The sequence below is a fragment of the Carettochelys insculpta genome, chromosome 31 (genome assembly GCF_033958435.1).
Source record: "Carettochelys insculpta isolate YL-2023 chromosome 31, ASM3395843v1, whole genome shotgun sequence".
NCBI lineage: Eukaryota > Metazoa > Chordata > Testudines > Carettochelyidae > Carettochelys > Carettochelys insculpta.
In genome coordinates this window covers 14269814-14285209 of record NC_134167.1, presented here as the reverse complement: position 1 = coordinate 14285209, position 15396 = coordinate 14269814, and the positions used below count along the sequence as shown (strand labels likewise).

At 54.2% G+C, this 15396-nt stretch overlaps 1 protein-coding gene across 6 annotated transcripts in view; it reads right to left on the bottom strand.

Moving 5' to 3' along the window:
• KANSL3 (KAT8 regulatory NSL complex subunit 3) overlaps nucleotides 1-15396 on the bottom strand; it is a 67182-nt gene that overhangs the window by 16247 nt on the left and 35539 nt on the right. For all 6 annotated transcript variants that reach the window (XM_074981962.1, XM_074981964.1, XM_074981965.1 and 3 more), the window contains 3 exons: nucleotides 4192-4383; nucleotides 2245-2329; nucleotides 879-1033 (listed from right to left, as the gene is read on the bottom strand). In XM_074981962.1, coding sequence (XP_074838063.1) covers nucleotides 879-1033; nucleotides 2245-2329; nucleotides 4192-4383 — 432 coding nt within the window. The remainder of the gene's footprint in view (nucleotides 1-878; nucleotides 1034-2244; nucleotides 2330-4191; nucleotides 4384-15396) is intronic.

Below are 15396 nucleotides of genomic sequence, written 5' to 3'. Positions count from 1 at the left end.
GACAAAGCACGTCTTTGCCCACGAAAGTTCACGCTCCAAAGTATCTGTTAGTCTATAAGGTGCCACAGGACTTCTTGTTGTTTTTGAAGATACCGACTAACACGGCCACCTCGCTGATACCATTCTACAGGATGACCCAACCCCTGTTCGCAGTCCCGCACGTTGACAAGACAGAGTAGGCCGGCCCAGCTGTGCCCAGAACATGGTGGTAAGTCACAAGGTGAGCCACTCCCTACTTCCCTACCACTGAAACCAGCAGGAACGCTGCCAATAGACCAGAGCGTCTCGCTGGGTTTTTATTTCAGAAGCCGAACCAAACAACGTGGTTTGGCTCCAACGGAAATGTAATTTTGATTATTCTCCTCAGAACAAGACACCCGTGGCTGGCTGGTTTGCGTTTCGATTTTCCTGTCATTATGGGTTGTCTTTTGCCCCTTTAAAACACAGGAGAATTTATAAAACAAAACACAAAAATGGCCCAAAATAAAACTAGAGCAGGTGGATTCTCCATTCCTCAAGGTCTTTAAGCGCCGGCTTGACAGGGTCCTGGCTGGGATGATTGAGTTGGGGTTGATCCTGCTTGAAGCAGGGGGCTGGACTAGATGACCTCCTGAGGTCCCTTCCTGCCCTACGATTCTATGAAACTGCTTCATAGCTGCCCCTGAGCCCCATGGAGACACAGCCGCCTGCACCGGACTCAACTGCTAGCTCCTGACTTAGCCACTGCTTCTTCGGCCCTGGGGTCAGGCTCTCAGCCACCTCCAGGAGTTACAGCGAAGGTGAAGGTCGGAAGACACACCCCCTGATCGCACACATCCGTCTCACCGCCCGGGTGTGTTTCATGCTCCCCAGCCAGGAGTGAAGAAAGAGGCGGGTACCTGGGAGTGTGCTGCTGGGCTGGGCCTGCCGGCAGTGGGCGCTACTGGCCACCAGTCTGGTCTGCAAGGAATGGAAGGGGCTGGGCGCTGTGCTGCTCGGGATCACGGCCGAGGGGGCAGAGCCGAGGGAGGGGGGTTCCGCAGCAGAATTCGCTCTGGAAACAAAGCAGAGAAAAAAATGCAACTGCCCCCCAGTGCGCAGCAGGCTCCAGCAGAGAGGTTTCTAGGGCAAAGACTGCAGCCCATGGCCCAGGGGTCCGCAGCCTTGCCAAGCCAGAGTGCCCACATTTTGCCTTTCGACCTTCACGTATGGGCCGAGCGCCAGTGATACTTTTTCAAGTCAGCTCCAGCCCAGCACGCAGGGCTCCAGCCCCAGCCTCCTGCCAAGGCCGGGGGAAGCTCCGGCAGGGGCCCAGCGTCCAGCTCCGTGCCACGGTGGGATGCTGTGGCAGGGTGGGGGCTCTGTACGCCAGCACCAACTCCAGCCCCGTGCCAGGCTCCAGCTCTGGTCTAACACTACGGCACAGGCTCTGGCCCCAGCCCTGGGCTCCCGGCCCCTCCTGCGCTGCACGGGGGCGGAAGGGCAAGGCAGAGCTCTGGCCGTGTGCCGGGGGTTGCTGATCCCTGCCCTAGCCACTCTCCTTCCAGAAGGGCTGGCGGAGGCGGCAGCGGGAGGGTGGAGAACTCAGCACAGCAGCAGCAGGATGGGAGCCAGCAGCTCAGTGCGACGTCTCTCTCTGACGCTCGGGATCTGCCCTGCCCCTGAGCCAGGCTGACTGGGCGTGGGACAGACAGCCAGACAGACAGACCGACCGACCGACGGCCAGACACTGCCTGTCCAATCACAAGGACGTCTCAGTTTAAAGCCTCTTATTTCCCAGATCCGGCCTCCAGCACCTGGTTAAAGGCAGGCAGCAAAGCAGAGCAGCGCCGTGGGAGAGGAGAAGGCTGAGGTGGCATGACATGCCCAGCAAGAAGCTCCCAGGGGGCACCAGAAGGGAGAAAGGCTTTACGTACGCCTCCAGCGCTGGGGGCGAGAGCCTGGCAGGAGGCTGAGACAGGAAGGAAGGCAGAAGAGGACAGAGGTGAAAGCCGTACCAGAGCCCCATGAGGCTTGGCCGTCTGCACCTATCATTCTGAGAGAGAGAGACAGCAGGATCCTCCCTGCTACTTCCCTCACGTCCCAGGACTGCCCGGGAACGAGCCAACATCAGCGAGGGGCTGCTGGGGGCCGGGTGTCTTCTGTACCGCAGGGGTCAGACCTGGAGCTGGATTCCTGCCCCAATGGGACCTCTGAGTTCTGCAGCCTGGCACTGGCTCAGTGCCCTCTGAGATCCACTGATTAAAAATAAAAGGAAGCACTCACTTGGGGGTGGTAAGTAATCCCGAGAGCTCCTTTAGGCCTGAGCCAGACTGGCCTGCGGTCGCGGGCGGGGGCTTGCCTGCTGCAGCTGTGGGAAAGAAAGGAAAACAAGGAGTTGTAAAGTGCTGCCTGTGGGGAGCCCCTGCTTTCACCCAGCGGTGCCAGGGGAGCTGGCGCGTCCTGCTGCCGAAAGCACTCTTTAATGGAAAGCTCAGTCCCCAATACTCCCAAGCACGCGGCAGGCAAGCGAGTCGCTCCAGGAACGGCAAACAGAACAGAAGCACTAATAAAAACCACCCTGACGCTCTCACGCTATACAACAGGACCGAGAGGACCAGCTTCAGCGCTGGAAAGCCCTGGACAGCGGGTGTTCAGCAGGAGATGCAAGCATCTCCTGTGAATCTCACCACTCCTTTTCTACCTATCCTCTCTTTCGCCTGCCCGCCCCCGCCCCCACTTCCTCCCTGCCGTGCCCTTGTTGTTATACACGTCTGCTGCCTAACTGGAGCATCGGGCTCAGGCCGGTTTTCTAGTGGTTGATTTTGTAAGCATTCTGTTGAGACACTTTACAAAATACACAGAAAGGCCGGTGAGTTACAAGACTTGTTTATTGCGCTGTTTGGGATACAAATGCGTATGTCCTGTGTATTCCTCCTGCTCACGCACGGTAAGAGGGAACTCTTGTTTGGTTCATGTTTACTTCTGCATTTCATTTTTTTTCTGTGAAAAGAAATAAAGTTTTGAAAATTAAAAAAAAAAAAAGAGTCTGGGAAATCAGCGACTTTCAAAGCTGTCAGAGGGTAAGTCACGACAGAGTCTTTAGTTCATTTTGCAGGAAGGCAAACGGTTACATCAACCAAGGAATATTTCAAATTGGATTTACTGTATAGCTTTGAAAACCTCTGATTTCCCAGAGCTTTGGAGTGGTGTGATGACCTTTTCAGCCCTACACTGCCCAGTAATTATTCACTAGTCATTACCTTTAAGGGTTATTTTTGGTGCTCCCATCACTGAGCGGGCATCAACCCAGCCTATGCAAACACAGTTTCCTCAAGGAACAGTGATTACAATAAGCAAACAATTCCTGGCCTCCTTTCCAGTGTTGAAGGAAACAAGCCTGACCCCATGGCAGTTGTCTCTGGGCAGCAGCTCACCAGTTTGCAACTCACGTGACAGCAGGGTTTTCTGAACCCAGGAGAAGCCCAGAGAAGAGCTGGGGTTTGCAAACGTACATACAAACGATGCATTTCATAGACTTCAGGCTGCTGCAATACTCAAAGGGGATCAACAGAGCCGGAAACTAATCTATACAGAGATTCTTCCACGGGGAGCTACCATCAACTCCCACCAGGGTCCTCCCTGCATGGCAGAAGCGCGTCCCAGATGAGCTCTTTGCAGAGAGAATCCAACTGTTTGGGAATCCTTGGTGGTCACTCCTACAGCAATCAGGGTAGGAGGGTATGAGGAGCCACAGAATTCAAGACCTGCAAAACTGAACCAGGCCTGGTGTCCCACTTCCAGCAGTACCTTCATGCGTCAAACGAAAGTGAAGCGATTGCCCTCGACACTTAGCAGGCTGTACGAAGTCACACGGGTAAGGAAAAGCCCAGTTAGGCCCCCCACCTCCCACCAGCACATGCAATTTGCATGACTCGAACGACAGATTCTGCTGTACGCAGTCTGCTATAGCACTTCAATCGTCACCCTGTCCTACGCATCGCTACGGGCAGCCAGTCCCTGGAACGGCTTAGGCTGGCACCTGGCACCGCTTAGGCTGCCTGCCATGGCTACACCCTTAAAAAAGGAAGCTCCTACCCCTTGGGCTCAGTCTTTGCCAGCAATCACATCCTCATGCTTAACTGATCCGGGGCACCCTACTGCTTCCTTTCCATGTCTGAATCCCGAGGGGGAGCCTCTGGTTTAGAGAGCAGTTCCCGAACTGGGACTCACTTTCTGGCTGTGCAAGGAGTGGGGTTCCAGGCCCCATGCCCGCAGCTTCTCCGTGGGAGACAATGGTCACCTTGATTTTGGCGCGCTTGGAGGACTTGCTGCAGGGGGTCGGGCTCGGAGTCTGATGTCTCTTCAGCTGCATTCTCATGTCGTCTTTCTCGGTCGCTTCTGGCTGCTCAGAGGAGACTGGAACTAGAGGACACAGAAGTGTACATTTGAAACCAATACCCGGTGCCTTGAGGCGAGCATAACTCCACCACAGATACTGCAATACGCACAGGGAGGGACACAAGTCCTTGCGCGTTCTCTACAGCTGCCCTCACACGCCAGGACTCGGGTGTAAAGGTCAGAAGGGGCCATTACAATCATCTCATCTGACCTCCCCACGGAGCCTCACCCACCCACTCCTGTCACAGACCCCAACCTCTGACGCAGCTCCTGCAGTCCTCCCATCAGGGCTTACAGACTTCAAGTTACAGAGAAGCCACCATTTACGCTACTGACCCAGGCCCCAGGCTGCGCCCAAACCCGAAGGCTTTGCTCCCTTGTGAACCCCAGGGCTGACTCCAGGGCAGCGCGGGAGCCAAGTGAAAATACTAACTGTGCTGTGCTCTGCGGGGGAGCCTCGAGGCTAGATCTGCTGCCCTGTCAGCTGCTGTGTCCCGGGGAGCTGGTGCTGAAAGTTTACTCAGGGCTTGAGCAACCTAGGCCTGCCTCTCCATTTTGTCTTGTGACCCAGGGAAACTGCCGCGTGAGGAAGGCGTAACCGGGTGTGATGGCCCCTACAGGCGGCCAGAAGCCGTGCAACACCCCACCCCAGTGAGGGGAGCAGAAAAGAGGTCCTCCAGGGAGGAGAGAGCGGCTGCCTCTGCTGTGGCCAGTCAGGACCCAACAAGCCAATACAAAAGACGCTGCTGGGCTAGGGCCTGGCAGATCCTCACAGGAGGTCTATATACTGCCTGGGAGACCAGTGGCACTATGGACAGCCCCAGGCGTGAGCTGAACCTAGGCTGGCCACAAGCCTGACAGAGGAACTGGCAGCACCCTGGATGGGACTAATCCGATCCCACCCTCAGAGCCCAGAGGTGAACCAGACCACCTTACACGGCACCCCTGGGTGCAGAGGGGCATGGACCCCATTACGCTGGGCCAGGAGGAGCCTGCACCATGTCCTTTGCGGCCTGCCTGGCTAAGATATGGGCTTTATCCAGACTCTCAGACATCCTTTTTTCTGGGCTCCTGCCACATACAAGGGCAGGAGAGTCCAGATTCCCATGAACGTGGTGCTTCTAGAGGTCAGATGTGGAGAGCAAGAGCCCTCCAGCCAACTGGGAACTGCCTCAAGGACTTGGAAAACTGCAGCAAAAGCCTGGAGAGACCTCCTGGGTGGGGTTTCACACCTCTCTGGAAGCTGAGAGGCAGGAACGAGGAGGGTGTCACATTTTTACAAGGCATGTGTGGAAGAGTCAGGTGTCAGCTTAACTCCAGCTGTGAGGTAGCTCTTGAAAACCACCACTGAACATGGGGCCAGTTACCCTCTGAATTACAGGTTACCGGCAGGGGTCTCTTCCAAAGTCCCTCATAACCAACTGGCATTTGGTTAAAGGTCTGCCGAAGGGCTGTTTGAACATACTGCCCATGAGTTACCTGGACCTGAGAGGGATGAGGTCACTGCAGTGGTACAATCTGCCACTGCCTGTGGGCTGCGAAAAGGGACCAGGCTGCACGCCCAGGCTTCTGCACTGGGTGGATTTGCTTCCTCTGTGGTCTGTGATTTTCCTTATGCTCACCCTTCAGTGACCACGCAAGGCCCTGCACAGTCAGGGAGTTGGACACGGTGTCTGCAGCGTGAGATGGTGAGGTCTCTTGCTCGGGCTGTGTCCTGGGGAGGCCTGGGGCAATGGAAGTTGGTTACTGACGGCCGGTGTGTTGCCTTAAGGATGTCGCTCAGGGCTGTGAACGGTTTCCCGCCCTGTCAGTGTAAGTCCCTGATACTTACCACCCCGGCTTTTCCACGGGGAAAGTGACCTGGCAGACGGGGACGGAGGAAGCAGCTTTGGGCTGAACACTAAGGGAAGGTCACTCACCCTGTGCAGTAACCGCAGGTCTTTGAGATGTTGTCCCCGTGGGGGCTCCGCCTTTAGGTGCCACAGGGCCACTGCGCCTACTGGTCAGACTCGTTGGTACCAGCATCCCCCCCCCGGCTGCCTGCGTGCACAGGGGACAGGCACGAGACACCTGTGGCACTCACTGCGCATGTGCGGGCAGCCAGTTCTTTAGTCCTTCTCTGAACCCGAAGCCAAAGCAGGAATTCGAAGCAGAGGGGAGTACGGTGGGGGGTGAAGCCCCCGCGGGGACATCTCAAAGAACTCCAGTTACTGCACAGGGCGAGCAACCTGTCCTCCTTCTTTGAGCTCCCCCACGGGTGCTCCACCTTCGGGCGACTACAAGCAGTGTCCCTGTTTGGAGGTGGCACCATCAACTAGCCAATGACAATACAGAACGGCCCAATGCAGCGTGTGTGTCAGCAACAGCCTGTACAGCATAATGCTACGTGAACATGTGAGCAAACACCCATGTGGCCACCTACAAATATCTTCAGTGGGCACGCGCCGGAGGAAGGCTGCCGAGGTAGCCACTGCCCTTGTGGAATGGGTACAGATGCTCACCGGGGGTTCTCTCTTAAACATGTTGTAAGAGGGTCTTACACAGCCCGAGATCCACTTGGACAGACTGTGTTTGGAAATAGGCACGTCCCCAGATCTTTTCGCCAAGGAAACCAAAAGTTGGGTCATCTTCTGGAATGACTGCATTCTCTGCAGGTAGAAGGCCAAGGCTTGGCAGACATTAAGAGTATGGGGGGCTCTGTCGCCAGCATCAGGATGAGGTTTGGGGAAGTATACTTGCTCATTGCAATGGAAAGCGGTCAGTACCTTTGGGAGGAATTTAGGGTCGATGCGGAGGACTACTTTGTCATTGTGAAACGCTGGCCTACGCTAGGACCTGTACACACTAGGACCTCTGAGAAGACGCTTGGTGCTGCGGACAGGCCAAAGGGTAGCACCCTGTTTTGGAAATGTCGTTTCACATTCACAAATCTGAGGAATCATCTGTGTGATGGGTGGATGGCAATGTGCAAATAAGCACCCTGCAGCTCGAGAGCAGACAGCCAATCCACTTTCTGTAGCAAAGGGATGATCATGGCTAAAGCTACCATCCTGAATCTCTGGCAGAGCACCCACTGGCTTAGCCTTCTGAAGTCTAGTTTGGGTCTCCAACCCCCTGGTTTTTTTTCTGTGTGACGAAGTACAGTGAGTAGAAGCCCCTTCCCCTGTGCTCAGAGGGTACCTCTTCTACAGCCCCCAGTGGTAGAACACACATGAGCACAAACTCGTGAGAGAGGTCCTGAAAAGGGACAGGGTTGGGGTTTGGAGATGAATGGGATGATGTAACCAGTGACTACAATCTCAAGGACCGATGGCTCACCATGCAGGGTGGAATGCTGCTAACCTCGAGCCGAAGATGGTGCGTGGCTCAGTCTGAAGCTCGCAAGCTAAGGGGGCTGTCTGACTCTCAACCAAATCTTCAAAATGATGGGTGGGTTGAGGCCTGGCAGGTCAGAGACTCTTCTGTGGTTTTTATTCTCCTGGGCTGCTTCTGTCATCATCTGTTTTCACAGTTTCTATTATTGAATGGTGATGGCTTACGTCTATAACTAAACTGTTTTGTCGTCTTCTTGCAGCAACTGTTGGATGCCCAGGGTGCACAAGGTGACCCCCTAATACCTGAGAGAATGAAGTATTGTGTTCATGTTTTCAGCAAAAAGCTGAGGTTTCAAAAGAAGGTCCTCAACCGCGGTTTGGACACCCCTGGGAAACCCAGACTGTTGTAACCAGGATACCCACCTCATGACAACTGCTGATGCTAGGGAACTGGTGGTGGTGTCTGCTGCATCCAAGGCTGACTGAAGGGCTGTTCTTGAGATAAGAGCCTTCTCTCAGGAGGGCTTTGTACTGGTGTCTCTCGTTGTCTGGTATCGCATCAATAAAAATATGCAGTTGATTGGAGACCTGGGGCGTGTACCTTGCAAGCAATGCTATGTAACTGGAGATGTGAAATTGTAGGCTGGTTGATGAATACACTCTCTTCCCCACAGCATTCAGCCCTTTCCACTCTTTATCCCCCGGGGTGAATACGGAGCTCTGCTGCCTACCCTTCTGGTTTACAGCTTCTACTATCAATGAGTTGGAGGGTGGATGGGAGAAAAGGAACTCAGCTCCCTTGGAGGCTACGTGATACTTTCGCTCCCGCCTCTTAGACGTAGGAGGAACAGAGGCTGGTGTTCCGGAGGAGCCTGGCTGGGTCCAGCAGGGCTTTGTTAATCGGTATTGTCACCCCGTTCGGTGTGGACGAATGCAATATATTGGTTATCTATGTTGGGTATCTGGTGGACCTGACAGGGCTCTTTCCAGTTTATCTCAAACCCTCCTAAAAAGGTCTTGGGAGGATTTGGAGTTGTCACCCAACAAGGAGGCGTGCGGCGGAGTAATCAAGTTTGTGGAGGACGGCGAGGGAGAGAATCGTGGTGGAAGTGAAGCGTTCGACCGGTCGTCTCCCTCGTGTTATCGTCGTAGTCATCAAGTTCCGGAATCTCCAACCTGTCCAGTGACTGTATACTCGGAGGTCGGGGTCTAGCCAGTGGCTGGGGAAGGGGCTGCTGGCAGAAGGCTGCCCACCTGTCCCAGTATGGCCAATTAGGTGGCAGGGGTAGTGGCAATCACTGTTGTAATTGTGATGCGGAAGGTTTTTCTGCTGTTTGTAGTAATGAGAGGGCCTGACAGTCAGGCGTGGTGTAAGGCTAAAGGCCTAGAACAGTCAATGCTTTGTTGATATAAAGCAAAGCTAAAGGCCTCAGACCTGAACAACAAAGTGAGCTAGATAGATTCTGCTCACAGGAATGAATCAAGAGACAAGGCTGACAAGTAACAGGGCCTAAAAGCACATAAAGGCACCCAGCGATACACCTACACACACCCTGCTTCGTACCACGCACTCCCCATACAAAACAGCTTCGCACCAGGTACATTCAGACCCAAATTCAGGAACAGGTCGTAATGACAACATGATGGATCATGGTGTTTTGATGGTATCCCCACTACCCCCCAAGTTAATGGGCAGATCTAGTTACACGGGGGGAGGGGTGTGAAAGTACTACAATAAAGGGGTTGTACCTGGATACATAATATGTATGTAACATGTTTGTAGCCAAGTATAATAGTGTATGTCACACTGAACCATATTGCCTAGTTTAGGGGACAGTACTGCCCCCCTGCAAATATACCAAGGCCATCACTGCAGCCTATACAAGCACCAACATAAAACCAGAGACCCCTAATCTAGGTGCCTGGGGGTTTGAGACCATCCAACGATGACAAACCCTGGTTCCAGTGCCTTCGTACCTCACTCGATTTGTGGTCCTTAGGGGCTCTCCATGGGCGGCAGTGTCAGTTAACTGCAGAGTTTATACTGCTGTCCAAAGACAGCACACGCACACGGCCAAGGCGATTAACATCGAAAGGAGCAGACTGGATGTAGGAGCACTGTTCCAGCAGAGACGCCCAACTACACTGTTTGAGGTAAATTTTCTTCCTCTGAGTCAGAGAACCTAGTTGACCTGGAAGCTGCGGTGACTGAACGAGAAAATTGTGAGCTATGCAGACAGCCATCGGTGCTGAGTAGCGCAGTGTCTGGTACTGATGGGACTGAGCGCTCCCCAGCTGTAGTATACTGTGCCTGAAAGGAGGACAGGCCATTGGTTCCGGAGCCCCCTGCTCTGTCGGTACTGGTGGCACAGAAAAAGCTGGAGCTGCGCTCGGTGATTTGGCGTGCTTTGCCGGTGCCAGATTGTCGGTGCTCACAGCTGAGGGCAGCAGCGTACTCTGTGCGGAAGCCGGTGAGCGCCTTTTCTCAGTCGGCTTCTTCTGCTGTGCTGGAGCGGCAGTTGAATCCAAGGGCCTCACCGCTTGTGGTGCGAGGAGGGGCGCGCACTCTCCTTATGCCAGTCAGCACGGCTTTCTGATGAAGCACTGAGCCGCCCCCGGGAAGTAGGGAGGGCGGCAGTGTGGTGCTTTGAGGTGGTCGCTTTGATGGGGAAACTGACCCCGCGAGGTGTCTCCTCTGAGCCAGAGGGGATTTCCCCTGATCTGGAGGGCTTGTCAAAGTGAGAGCCCCGCCCATGGCTTCAGCCCCCTGTGGAGTACGTCTGAGGAGGAGAATCTGCCGGTTTGAGAGCTGGCTCCATTGCCCACATGAGGAGCTGCTGTTCTCTCGCTCTTCTGGATCTCTCAGAGAGGCTTTTGCAGGGCTGGCTGTCGTTTGTACGGATACAAGGGGCGGCCGTGTAAGACAAAGAAGGACAGCCCATGGGACGTGTGATTTTTTAAAGCCCGGACAGCCGGGCATCCCTGTGTGAAACTGACCCGGTTGGGCTCCGCTGTGGAGAGGAGCTGGTAAAAGTGGCTCGAGCTGCTGGAGAAAAGCAGCACCCAGACTTTTCTCTCTGTTACCTGCTTGTTCACTGATTAGGGGTTTGGGGTTTTTGAATAGCTGGTTAAGTGCGTGTGGGGAGGGAACCGAAGCCGGAGGCGGTCAGAGAAGAGCTGACGAGCCGGCTGTCTCCGCATGTGTGGTAAGTGCCAGACGCGTCTCATACTTGTGCCCTGCGTGTGCGGGCAGCGGCGTGGGATACTGCTACCAACCATCCTCCAACCAGTAGGCACAGTGGCACCTGAAGGTGGAGCACCCATGGGTGCCCTTGAAGAAGTGAGCGTTTCCTACAGGCCGTGTGTTGAATGTCCCTTGGCTCCTTTCCCCAGTAGTGTCTGCACCCCGTTTTGAACCACTTCAGGGAGGCCGGCATGCGGGGCACAAGCTGTCAGGAGGCAGCCTGCAGGCTCCAGCAGGAGAGGAGTTTGCTGAGCACGCAAGAGGACTTGTCAGGGGTAGAAAATTCCTTCCTGGCCGCAAATAATACAATCCTCAGTCTTTGGGCACAGTTCACCAGCCAGGAACCTGGGAAAGAATTCTCTGCAGCCAGGAGCCCTTCCCATCAGCTGTCAGAGCGTCCTCTCTCCTACCACCCCTTCCTCTGTGCATGACAAAGGGCTGTCTTTAGCATGAGTGCTTCATGCTGTACAGCGGGACAGTCGGAGGAGCCTGTCTTTTTCTGCATGAAAGAACAGGGCAGACTCATCAGTCTACAAAGCCCCGCAGTCATAGCTTACTGAAGGGGTTCTCATTTCCAAACCGTGCCACTAACGCCAGCCTCCCAGCGCACAGCCATGGTTTCCCATGGGGGAGCTTGCAGCCCAGAGAGAAGTAAAGTGACTTGTCCCAATGCACACAAAACCTGGGATTGCTTGACTTCAGCACTGCACAGCCATTGCTCCCCAAGAGCACTTCCTTGGTGCCCGTCACCACTCACCAGCACAGCTCAACCGTTCCTGGGCATACCCTTGGGCTGGGCAACACTGGCAGCCCAAGGAAGAGAGGAACTGAAGCCCACAGAGACTAAAGCCTGGGTCCTTCCAGGTAAGTCCGTGCCCACATCCCACTGATTTCAGGACTGAGGAGCTGGGCTTACGTGGCAGGCACAACCACATAGCTGGGTAGAACTAGATCGCCTGCATCTGTCCAACACCCGCACCCGTCAGGCATCAAGTGGGCAAGCCGGGACTGCCACTTTTCTGGTGAGCTCTTTCTCCGCACCCCATCCCGCCCTCTGCTGTGCCCTGAGGCCCAGTCTGAAAATTCTCTGGCGCGTGCACAGGTCGCACAGCTCCTGGCAAAATGGGTCCCCCCTCTTACCTGTGACCCTGGGCGCTTGGGGAAGAGAAGTGAGACCATCCTTCCCTCTTACCACATCTTGCCCCTGTGTCCCCCACTGCTGCTACATAACCACAGGAGCCCCACTGGGAACCCCTGAGTTCATGGCTGGCAAACACAGTGAAGGGGAGCCAGGGTTAGCACACCACCCAGCACAGGCGTACCCAGCCTGGGAGGTTGTGAAAGAAAGACCCTCCTTCCAGTGCGAAAGCTGCAACTCTGCCATGCTCAGAGAGTTCCCACCCACACCTGGTCTTGGGGCAACGGGAGTGAGGCACACGACCCCAACCCTTGGCAAGCACGCTGGTGGATGGGGTTAGGCCTCAGAACGAGCCTGGCAAATCAGAGAAATGGACTGAAATCAACGAGGTAGAACTCATTCGAGACAAGAGCGAAGTACGGCACACAGGAAGGAACAATCACCTGCACAAGCAGAAAACAGAGAATAGCCGACTAACCAGCAGTTCCCAACCTTTGCCAGACGGGGACCCATTCGGACAACGCAGGAAGCCTTGGTGACTCAAGGTCATTCAAACCGGCGGAAGGGGGAGAACAGAACCATAACTAGCTGTTTTTGCACCCGAGGCAACAATATAAAATCACGCCCCCTCACGTTTATATATTCATAGTCATGATTTCATAGAAAAAGGGAAAACACATTAATAATAATAAAATAACACTGATGTGATGGAGTGGGAGGGTGTGTGTGACAGGCAGAGCAGCTCCCCCGGCTAAGGATGACCCCTGGGGCTGTAAGCTAAGCTGGCAGGTAACACCTCTGACCTGAACACAGAGCAGGGAGGAGCTGAGTGGGGTTTGAACTGGAGGTGGCAGTTAGAAGCTGGGGGGAGCTGGAGGGCAGCCAGCCTGGACCGGGGGGGAAGCTACACCCCAGAGGGGCTCCCCCTCGGGCTCCTCTCCCCAGGCTGGGTTGGAATGACCGTCTCTGCCGGCTGCACTGACACCTCTGTGCTGAGCTGTGTCTCTGTCACCTAATAAACTCCCTGTTCTACCTGCTGAGTGAGAGTCATTCCTGCCTGCAGATGTGGGGCAGAGCTTGGGAACCCCTGAACCCCATGACAACTGTTTATTATAGTTCATTATTACTTTAGTATTATAGTTGATTGAGCTGTGGTGGGGGAAAGACCCTCATCCCCAAACCGCTCCCCTGGCTCCCACAGCTTAAACCCCACACTCAGGGCCCGGGAGGGGTCACACTCAGAGGCTGGAGGGGCTCGGAGGGGTCATGCTCAGAGACTGGAGGGGCTAGGGGGAGTCACGCTCAGAGGCTGGGAGGGGCTGGAGGAGTCACGCTCAGAGGCTGGGAGGGGCTAGGGGGAGTCACGCTCAGAGGCTGGGAGGGGCTAGGGGGAGTCACGCTCAGAGGCTGGGAGGGGCTAGGGGGAGTCACGCTCAGAGGCTGGGGGAGATACAAAAAAATCAGATCAGCTACAACGAACAGAAGCAGGAAAAAGGGGGAGAGGGAGAAGTTGAGGGTAAAAAAAAAATACTGCAAGAGACTATTAAGCGGCTTGCCAGGGCTGGCTACAAATATCAAAGGTGGAGAAGCTGTTTATGTAATGTGTAATTTCTGCTCTATTGATAGCGAGAGCTGTGGGACATGGCCAGGATAAGGAGCTGCAAATGGCTCCTATAAAAGCCACATGCAGCTCGGAGCTGCTGGTGACCCTTCACAAATCTAATTGCGACCCATAGGCTGGGAATCCCTGGACTAGACCACAGTACCACTCAAAAGGGTGTGCTGCGGATCACAGACTGAATATAAGCCAACAATGTGATGCAGTGGCAAAAAAGGCTAGCACCCTTCTGGCTGGCTGTGATGGGGCAGCTGCCCACCACTAGCGTATGAAGGGCTAAAAATAACCCTGGAAGAGGGATGTCCCGGAAGCCAATTGGGAGAGAGCTTGTGGCAGCCAGGAGAGCTATATAAAAGAGAGGACAAGGAGCTCTGTCTTGGGATAGATGTCCCAGTTCTCAAATACTCTTTGTCTCCAGCAGGTGAAAGCAGAACTTGCACAGCTGAGACGATGGTGGATTTCTGCATCAATGTCGACTTCAATGGAAAGACGACTTCCAGGGTATGGGATATGTTGCATGTTTTCCAGCAGTTCTCCATCAACTTCAATAAAAGGTCCACGAGATTGTCCCATGGGTGAGGGTTGGTGGAGCACGCTGGTCTTTTGGATGTTCAGTGTGAGGTCAAGGTTCTTGTATGCTTAAGCAAAGGCACTTAAGATGGTCTGAAGGGCTGAGGGAGAAAGAGCAGCAACCATGGAGTTCCCTGATCGAGGCTGTGGAGGTCTTGCTTTTAGCCTTCAGCCTCCTGAGACTGAAAAGCTTCCAGTTCATTCTAGAGACATTCTTCACACCCTCTGGAAGTTTGCCATCAGTGAGGTGAAGGGTCATGGTGATGAAGATGCAGAACAGTGAGGGGGCAATGACACAGCCTTTGTTGACTCCCATTTTGACCTCAAAGGGGTTACTTTGGGATGCACTGTTGCTCAATCCTGTGGCAGTCACAGCCTCAAGACGCTAAGGAATTTTTTGGGACAGCCAGTCTTTGAGAGGATACCCCAGAGGGCGCTAGGACAGACCGAGCTGAAGGCTTTGGTCAGGTTGATGAAACTCATGTATAAGGCTTAGTTTTATTTATGATATTTTTTCTTGCAGCTGCCAGGCAGTGAAGATCATGTCACGTGTCCCTCAGAATGGTCAGAAGCTACACTGGGATTCTGGGAGAATTTCTTCTGAGAGTCACAGGAGTCGGTTTGCAAGGATTCAAGCTAAGATTTTCCCTGCCATTGCCAGCAGGGAGAGGCCACGATAGTTTCCACAGTCTGACTTGTCACCTTTCTTGAAGAGACTGATGTGTCTCAAATCTCACAGTGTCTACTCCCGATCCCAGATCTTGAGAATCAGAAGGTGGAGTTTTCCGTGGAGCTCTGACCCGCCTTCTTTGAAGACTTTGGCTGGGAGTCCATCTAGCCTGGTTGCCTTGTTGCACTTGATCGTTTTGACGGCAGCTTGAATCTCACTCAGGGTAGAAAGTGTAACAAGATTGTTCCTAGGCAGTTGCTGAGGGATTTGGTCAAGGGATTCTAGAGTCACGGGGCAGGGGTGTTTCAAGAGCTCATTATAGTGCTTCCTCCAGCAAGAAGCAATGGCCTCATTGTTTTTCAAGAGCTGGGCAGCATTCTTTGATCTCGGGGGATTGATTCCAGGGTTTCTTGGTCCATAAACAGCTTTGGTAACATAAGAAACCTCTTGTACCATTGATGTCTGCGAGATACTGGAGTTCTC